This window comes from Nansenia antarctica (assembly GCF_963989245.1).
Source record: "Nansenia antarctica genome assembly, chromosome: 5".
In the NCBI taxonomy this organism is placed as follows: domain Eukaryota; kingdom Metazoa; phylum Chordata; class Actinopteri; order Argentiniformes; family Microstomatidae; genus Nansenia; species Nansenia antarctica.
The window spans coordinates 28,538,105-28,547,416 of record NC_137690.1 but is presented as its reverse complement, the minus strand read 5'-3'; the positions used below and the strand labels follow the sequence as shown (position 1 = coordinate 28,547,416).

Sequence of the window (9,312 nt, the reverse complement as noted above, 5' to 3'; positions counted from 1 at the left end):
TTGCGCCTGTATGCTGCATGTTGCTGTTTGGCGCCCTTGAGATGCAGTGCATTAATTGCGGTGACAGCCTTCTCTTCTATGCTTTCTGCCTGTTGTTCAGAGATCTCTAACATTCTTCCTAGGTCTAACATATTAGTCAAAGTCATGTTTGGCTCTCTGAGCGCTCTCCTGCGCAGCCGTGTTGAGGTACAGCTCTGTATTATTTGCGCGACTATTTCTCTGTCTGCATCTGCAAATTCACAATCTTTAGCTAGCATCCTCAGTCTGGTATGAAATGTGTCTAAAGACTCACCGGGAAGCTGTATGGCTTGTCTGAACTTGTACACAAGGTATTGTGTGTTCTTTTTCGGTGAGAAATATCCGTGGAGCTTCGTTTTTGTGTTTTCATAGTCATCACTGTCGTCAGCCAGCGTGTCGTAGATATCATGGACTCTCTCTCCAGCTAAGTGAAGCAGCAGTGCCCTCTTCCTTATTTCTTGAGTGATGTTTGTGGCTACGGTGTAATTTTCAAATCGGTTGATCCATTTGTTCCATCGCGTTCCAAGCGAACTGGGATCGGTTTCTGTGTCGAATGGCTGTATGGCCATGTGGCCCGAAAATGCCGACTGCATGATGCTATCGTTAGCCTGGGTAGCTTAGCTAACTACTCACTTCGACTTTTCCGGACGGATTCTTCTTCTTCCTCCTTCAAAAATCGACACTGGTGGCGTTTCCACTTTGAATCCTCGTCGCCATTGTGATATTCTGACGTGTAGCAAGAATATAATGTATAAATGATGAGACACACACTGGATATCAATTGGACTCTTTAGTTATTCGACGTGCTCGCATTACAGCATATGCATTGACTGACTCCAGACCGCGCATGACCGGGTCTTGACTCTTGACAGTGTATCTAGTCTACCACCAGGTGGCAGTAGGTGGTCTAAACATTACAGTTATTTATTTTACATCGTGGACATAGATACGAGTTTGAATAAACAAGATAATTTAAGTCAGCATAAATATAGCATGCACGATCGATAAATGACATTTAGCATCCATCAACTAACTGATTGTGAAAAATGCAGTTGGACCCATCGACATTTACCTCAGCAGGCTCTCAGGGGTGAGCTCTGGTTCTCTCTCAGGGAGGTCGACACACTCCTCCACTATGTCCTCCATAGCCACCACCACCTCCTCTTCTATGGGAGACCTGCCCCCCCCACACATAAACACACACACACACACACACACACACACACACACACCATTATTAGGTAGAGTATCTTCACCCATTAGCCATCAGTTACAATTCTAAGAATTGACTTTTGACATGAAAATGTTAGTACACGTTGCTACTTGCCCTCTACACCCTGACAAAATGTAAAAAATGGCACCTGGGATTATGGACAGGGCCATAGATGTCAAGCCACTCCTACTAACCCCCCCTTAAAAAAAAAAAAACTATATTTAATATTCAATTTATATTTCAGTCGCTCTCATCCTCTTTCTAGAGAGATAATGTTCACTGAATTCTTTTTCTCATCTCTCACCGTCTGCTGGCCGGAGTGTGTTCTTTGGACACTTCCTGGAGCTCTGAGACAGCTGAAAGAAACATGTGATCGATCAGGCTCATGATCAAGCCCACTGTAGTAGACAATTGACTATCTTCCCCAAGCACACCCCATGTAAACGGACTACAGAAACCTTAAGCTCCTAGCCACTTTACTACTGAACGATCTATTATCACTAGTTGCACCACTAGTGTATTCTGTCTTATCTGTACTATTGTCACCTTTATCTGGTATTATGCCCATTTTTTTTCTCCATGTATGTCCTGTACTACTGTTACTTTCTTGAATTATGTCTATTGCCTTATGTCTTGTGCTGCAACACAATGTCAGGAACCGAAGCCTAAGAATGTTACTCTCTTACACTTGTGTAATGTGATGTAACAATAAACTTGAAACTTGAGATAGATCCCCTGGTGTCTGACCTGAGGTTTCAGAGGGGGCTCGTCCTGACTCCCTCAGCTCTCATGTGACCTGTGTACAGAGGACACTCATCGACACATGCACTGTAGACATGTTGTGTCGTGACAGAGAATGTACTCTCAATAATCTGGATGAATCATGGGTCGACGTATATCAACAAACAAACCAACGTGGGGAAAGGCCAGTCGTTTATTTTGCAAATCAGCATACTCGCGTGTGCATTCTGCAAATAGACTAGATCCACGCTGGTCCCAATGGTTTTAGTCCCAGGACTGTTTTAATGATGCGCTCTGCCTCTGAAATGGCGCCTGAGTATGTTAGCCTCACGTATCCCCATATGCATTAGTCAAACGCAATTTGCACACTATCCAACGATCTTTATGAGTATGACCATGATCTGGCATTTGATGATCTCGGCTACCAGTCAGCCAACTGTATGTTAGCTAAGCTATAACACTATGTGCAATATGACAACCCTCGTGCACATAAGGTTCAGAGATAGGAAATGTTAGGATATTTATAGCATAGCATAGAGTACAGCACAGTGTTTTATTTGTATAGTATAGTATAGTGGATAGTGTACATAGCCTTTATTTATGTAAACCAGCTCTTTTCCCTTGTTTTAGTATTTTTTTCCTAGCACCAGGGGAGCCCCCCCTCCCAAATTTCGTTGTATGGTACCTGTACTGTATTAATGACAATAAAGACCATTCATTCATCTACATTGTGTGATCTTGTGCGTCTCCCAGGGCTGACTATCCAGACTACACGACCATCATGGCTGATGGAGAAGGGTTTGTGGTACGCGTGCGGGGCCTCCCCTGGTCCTGCGCTGTGGACGAAGTCTCCAGGTTTTTCTCAGGTGAGAAGATAGGATACTCTACTATGAACACCAATCTGGTTTTAGTCGTCTAAAAACTAAGCTTTTGGCATTCATTCAACAGATTTAGCCTATCACTGATTATCTACTAAGACTCTTCAAAGGCATTTGTGTGTGTGTGTGTGTGTGGGGAAAATTCAACAACTGTTGATTTGTCTTCCAGATTGTAAAGTTGCAAACAATGGCACGAGTATCCATTTCACCTACACCCGGGAGGGCAGGCCCAGCGGAGAGGCGTTCGTTGAGCTGGAGACCGAAGACGACCTGAAGATCGCCGTCAAGAAAGACAGAGAGACCCTGGGGCACAGATATGTGGAAGGTATTTATTTTATTTATTTTTTTCATGCATATTCATCAATACACTAATCACTAACAACTTCACCATGAGTAAGGAGGTGGTATGGCCTAAAAACATAGGTTTTATAGTCTAGCTTGCCAGATCGACGCAGCTGGCCGCTCTCGTTTAAGAGACTACCGGTTGCATGATTGGATGTTAATTCAGGACATGTTTATGTGTTTGTCTGTGTTTAAGTCGAACAATGTGGAGATGGACTGGGTGATGAAACACACTGGTCCCAACTGCCCAGAGACGGAGGGGGACGGCCTGGTGCGGCTGCGCGGCCTGCCCTTCGGCTGCAGCAAGGAGGAGATCGTCCAGTTCTTCTCAGGTGAGGGTGAGAGCTCACCCTCCTCTCTCCTTCAATCCAGTCATGTGCACCCACGGTCACTCTCTTTTGACATTAGTCTAGCAGGTCTGGCTATTTTATATTGGGCACTTACAGCTTTTCCTTCCTGTGATTTTTTCCCCCCATGCACTCAGGTTGCCATGGTTGGAGATATCGGAGGTACTTCACTGGATGATGCTACCAGAAGAATGATGCCGTACCTCCTCTCAAATTATCTGGCAGTCCAGTTCAACCTTCATGGACGTCACAGCAAGAGGAAGTTCAGAGAAATGCGCCTTTATGATGTCATACAGTATATGGTAAGTTTGAGTGTTGAATTGCTCAGTCTAACTTTTACATTTTTAATTTGGCAACACATTTGATGTATACCAATAAAAGGTATGCCACAGCAAAGACAGTATATACAGCAATGGAAACGGGGCACAACAAATCTTCAAAACATTTAAACTGATGTCACTCAAGAAAGTTCCATAATGCTATAATTTCTAACAGTTGGCCTCTTGTCATTTCTATTAGGGGGACTAAAGAAAAATGCCCTCACTCAAGAAACCAACCACAAGGATGCAGAAAAGGCTCTCTCCAAGTGGTTCACTGGAGCTCGCGATAGAGGTGGAAAAAGAGTTAGACCTCGGACACAGCTTCTACAACTGGATGATGCACCAACCCAGTAGGCAAAGTCTCTGTCTCTCTTTCTCTACAATGCTGCCCTGTGGTTGGTTCTGTCACTGGGGATTAAAACCGAAAGGCTGAAGAGACACGCACAGAGGGCCCAAGATCTTTTTTTTATTGCACTGCTTGGACACACCACACCACACCACACCACCCCATCCTCGCGGGGCGGAAGAGCAGCCACAGCTGGTGGCTCATCGCACTGCCAGCAGGTACGAAGCGGTTCAATAACTCCTTTGTCCCATCAGCCATTAAACTGTACAACTGCTCGGTGGGCAGCAGGTTGCAGGTTGCAGGCTTGGGGCAGGGTGGCGGGTGGTGACTCCACCACTACCCCCACCATCACCACCAACCCCCCACCTCCGCCCCCCCCCCCCCCCCCCCCCCTACCCTGCCACACCCCCACCGAACTGGAACTGTACCGAACTGAACTGAGTCACTGAGTGAACGGCCGTGACCTGAACATACGAAAACTTCAGGAACACTACTGTAACTGCAACTGAACTGTACTGTACTGAACAGAACTGAACTGAACTGAACCTAACGAACCGAACTGAGTCACTGAGTGTACTGAGTGTATGGACGTGTCTGAACTGAACTAAGTCACTGAGTTAATTGCCGTATCCTGAACACAGGAATACTTAGGAACCGAACTAAACTGCATTGAACTGAACTGAACACACAATTTGTATGTATATACTGTATGTACACCTGTACATTTGATGTGTGCCTTTTCCTGCACCTTTACACTGCTGCATTGTTATTTTCATTGTATTTTTATTATCTTGTTGTAATATTGTTTTTAATAAATTTGTCAAAATATATATTGTCTATTTTCATCCTGGTAAAACTTAAGACGTGTAAAATGTTATACCCAATTTTTATTTTAGGTGTGTTTACAAGAATTAACACGGTTCATGTCAAATACTGCTTAATCTATTTTATTTATATTTAAATCTTATTAGGACCCACATTGGAAATCAAAGGAACCATTGCACAACCAAACCCAGTTAGGACCCACCTCGGTCCCATATAGACTTGCCTGGTTGGGGCCCACCTAGGGCCCAGTTAGAACCCACCTAAAGCCCACATGGGCATCCCAGTTAGGACCCACCTCGGTCCCATATAGACTTGCCTGGTTGGGGCCCACCTAGGGCCCAGGTAAAACCCACCTAAAGCCCACATGGGCATCCCAGTTAGGACCCACCTCGGTCCCATATAGACTTGCCTAGTTGGGGCCCACCTAGGGCCCAGGTAGAACCCACCTAAAGCCCACATGGGCATCCCAGTTGGGACCCAAGTGGATCCCGCTAACATTGCCGACATGAGGCCCATATGGGTTAGCCCACCTTGAAACCATATGGGACCCACGTGGGCGTGCTGGCTGGGTATGTGGACGTTGCTAAGCAACCTCAGAAACTTTGGTCGAACTACTTTGCACTTTGAGATTAGTATTCATAACTTCACTTCACTGTACATTGTCGAAGAGAAATTAAGCATTCAATAGCTTTCATCCGAATTAGTTATGAAAAATGGGCTTTGCATTACACACCCTGTTAAAACACAAACAATGGGTTGATTTACTGGTTATTAGCCTAAATGTATTTACCAGTAGCCTACACAGACTATAACCCCTTTCACACATAAGAGCTTTTCCAGTAAATTCCATGGCATTTACCTGGTAGGCCTAAGGGGCATGTGTGAACAGATTTTACAGGGAAACTCGCCCCTGGTCAGGACCTTGTGGCTTATGGCTAAAAAAGGACTCTTCCCAAATTGTGCAGATGTGCCCACACACATTTGCCAGAGCAAGTACCTGAGAACGCTTAACCACATTGTAACGGGGCTCGGTTGTAACTCCTACCTAGGTCTTCCCCATTTGCACCTTTTTCTTTCTTTCTTTTTTTTCCCTTTTGTAAAGAAGTTCTAGTCCCTAGAACTGACACTGGGAGATTCATCGCTCATTCCTCTTCGTTCATAATAATCATTTTTAATGGCTTGCTCGATAATATTTTCAGCTGATAATCTTTGGTTAAAATGTAGCAATGCTTTGATGAGGTCATTCATGTCGGCTTTCATGCCCACCTTCTCCATCCACACTGTCAATAGTTCATAAACTTTCTCTTCAGGAGGAAGGTGATCTCGATTCTTTATAGCGTTATCGTGGAGTCCGATGTGCCTGAAGAATCTGTTGTGACAGCGGACGTCTATCTCTTCAAACAATTCAAAACATTTCTTCAAGGACTCGTCACCTGGAAACAAAAGGTATACAGCCTCCATTAAAACACTCAGACATTATATCCCAACCATTCTCACTGACACATGCAACTGTTTTTCCAACCCCCCCCTGTTGGCTGCTTACTGTCTGTCCCATGCATGCCTGTTTGACTTCCTGTGTCTGTCCAAATGTGTATATGTGTAAATGTGTGTATGTATTGCTAATTCTCTAATGCTGTTAGTGTGCTTTTTGCTGTGCTTAATGTTGTGCGGGTTTATATGGATGTGTGATGCTGTCCCTTTAACTTGATGCTGTGACTGTAAGTGGAGGAGATGTGGAGATGTACGTATGTTTTTACTCTTTTAACTGTGCTGGAATTTTGGATGTCGTGTGTTGTTTGTTTTTAACATATAACCTGATTTCTTTTCAGCCCCTCCCCCCCCACCCCCCAAGAGGCTTTTGTCTTTTGCCAGGCCGCCAATGTAAATAAGAATTAGTTCTTATTGGCCCTGCCTGGTTAAATAAAGGTTAAATTAAAAATAACACAATAAATGCTTTTTATGGAGCACAAGTAAAGGGTGACTAAAGGGTTAAAAAGTCTAAAACCATGGAACTATAGAAGGTGTGCTCTTACCATTCAAAGGAACGAGTTTTCTGAATTGGACCTCTTCCTACAAAGATAAGAAACAACAACAAAATGAAGTGTATCAGTTTACAAAATGAAGTGTATCAGTCAAATTCTTGCAACTTAAAGCACTTCTACTGTCGTCAAATATTCAACACTAGTCAACTGTTTCTTACAACAAACAGATCATGTGCAAGAGGCAGTTAACACTGTGCCTTTTCCTGGCATAAAACAAATGTGTTGCACTGACATACAACACTCAAGCGCAGTGTGAGAGCAGCCTAAATGGAGCATACGGGAACAAGAATGAGCTGAATGTCGGACGAGACCCAGATTAGAGGTCTAAGGCATCTATGAGGAGATGGATGGAAAAGGCTTAGACTTGAGCCCGGTCCAGATACGACAGCTGAGAGGAGAAGAGACAAAACTGCCCAGTTTTACAATATTGAGATGAAACGCAGTGACACAAAGTTCTGATCACAACTGTAGAAGAGGTAACTGCATCTTGTAAGAAATGCGCTATACAAATAACATTTTATTTGATTTGATTTGATTTAACTGAAATGACATTGCAAGCTAGCCGGATTTCCATCGCATAAACAAAATACGTTTGTTTGCATTATCTGAGTGATCCAACTAGCGAGAAAGCTAGTTATAACAAGCCCACTGTCAACACAAGTGCTGCAACTGATTCATCTTCGGCCTTAAGCAAAGATTTGAGATCTCGGAGACGGTGACAGGACACATTCTAAAACTGGGTAGTTCAGATCAATAAAACAGCATGTCAAAACCGTCCAAAAAGTATCTGGGCCGGGCTTTAGAAGGTAGAGGGAAGTTTTGGGAAGGGCGAAGGTAAGTAAATGAGCATGCCCTGTACTGCTGCTCTCACCCTAGTGTCAGGCTGCCTCGGCAACACAGGGCTGGGGCGTGGGGAGGAGGATCTGGGGAGGGGGGCGGAGGGCGGTGGAGACAGACTGGACTGGGAGGAATTGGCGGTGTTGGAGAGGCTGTCGCCCAAGCCTTTGTCCTCATCCTCAGCGGATGAGGCTTTGGCACCCACCGCCTGCTGCCCCGCCTGCTCCAAGAGAGGATGGCGAAGATGAGGGTAGTCATCCAGATCCGCGTTCCGCCCGTTCTGCCTCTCCTCCGTCGACAGGTTGTTTGCTTCTCCGTCGTCCTGGGAGATGAGAAAGATGTGTTTCGGATGGAGCAGAATGTTCCTTTTTTACTTTCTGTTATGTATTATTATTTTTTCATTGCTCTAACACTTCCTTTTTGTTATGCAAAACATACATGTATTTCTACATATCTTATTTCCCATACGTCACATTGTTCCAAACACATGCAGTGTTTGATGACTTTGCATATAAGCAAATAAATAGCTGACTCACCACCACAACCTTCTCCATCTCAGTTGGACTATGAATTCCTAGAACAGAGGAAGTGTGACTAAGCATTTCATTGACAGCTTTTTTTGGCATCACCGTCATCACAGTTTGAGTGAAACGCACGGTGTGCTATGCAGTGTAGAGAGAACTTTGACACAATCGCCTCAACTTACCTGTCCTTTCACAGAGCTTTCGTTTCTTCCAACACACAACAACGACGAAAGCAAGAACTGCTACCGACACAATCGTAGCAGCAACAGCTGTTTGAACAGAAAAAAGAATGAACTTTAATGCCACAATCACAATGGAATGTAGAAATGGATATGTACAAATGCAAGATCACTTGCTAAATGTCATTCTAGGATAAGGCAGAGACCAAAATTACACAAATACATACAACGTGGACTGTAACCGCCAGAATTTTTAAAGGCATTGTCCTCTATTTTGACTTAGATTTTCAGATATACAGTGCCCTCCATAACTATTGGAAAGACTTTGTCTTCTTTTAGCTCTATACTCCAACAGTTTGGATTTGAAATCAAACCATTACCAGTGTTTCCTCTATATGCATTTATTCGTGGCGGGCCGCCACGAATGAATTTCCTACGCCATCAAAGCCACTACAGCCTCAGGCAGTGGGCACAGGCCTCTCCGTTTGCACAGGTGGGGGGAGCGGCTCAGGCAGTATGACTACCAGCTCAGGTTCACCCCGGGGAGGGACAACGTAGTGGCCGACCTCCTCTCTCGGTCTATCGAGGCCCCCACCCCAACTGTCTCTCCGGATGACGACACAGAGCCAGAGCTCATCCAGATGTTGCATGGGCCCCTGCAGACAGCAGTGTCACTAGAGGAGCTGCAGCGGGAATCGGA

General features: G+C 44.6%; 2 protein-coding genes across 2 annotated transcripts; one reads left to right on the top strand and one right to left on the bottom strand.

Annotated features, from left to right (window-relative positions):
* Positions 1 to 2,753: 2,753 nt before the first annotated feature.
* LOC308157944 (heterogeneous nuclear ribonucleoprotein H-like) lies at positions 2,754 to 3,717 on the top strand (the record flags this gene model as incomplete). The annotated part of the gene is made up of 4 exons (XM_080531538.1): positions 2,754 to 2,838; positions 3,020 to 3,168; positions 3,374 to 3,524; positions 3,677 to 3,717. The coding sequence occupies 4 exons, from the start codon at positions 2,754 to 2,756 to the stop codon at positions 3,715 to 3,717; spliced, it is 426 nt and encodes a 141-aa protein (XP_080387664.1).
* A 2,038-nt stretch (positions 3,718 to 5,755) lies between these two features.
* LOC308157943 (uncharacterized protein) lies at positions 5,756 to 8,663 on the bottom strand (the record flags this gene model as incomplete). Its single annotated transcript, XM_080531537.1, has 6 exons — positions 8,616 to 8,663; positions 8,446 to 8,483; positions 7,944 to 8,231; positions 7,064 to 7,100; positions 6,297 to 6,463; positions 5,756 to 5,764 (listed from the first exon to the last, which is right to left on the bottom strand). The coding sequence occupies exons 2-6, from the start codon at positions 8,461 to 8,463 to the stop codon at positions 5,756 to 5,758; spliced, it is 519 nt and encodes a 172-aa protein (XP_080387663.1). The 5' UTR covers positions 8,464 to 8,483; positions 8,616 to 8,663.
* Positions 8,664 to 9,312: the final 649 nt, after the last annotated feature.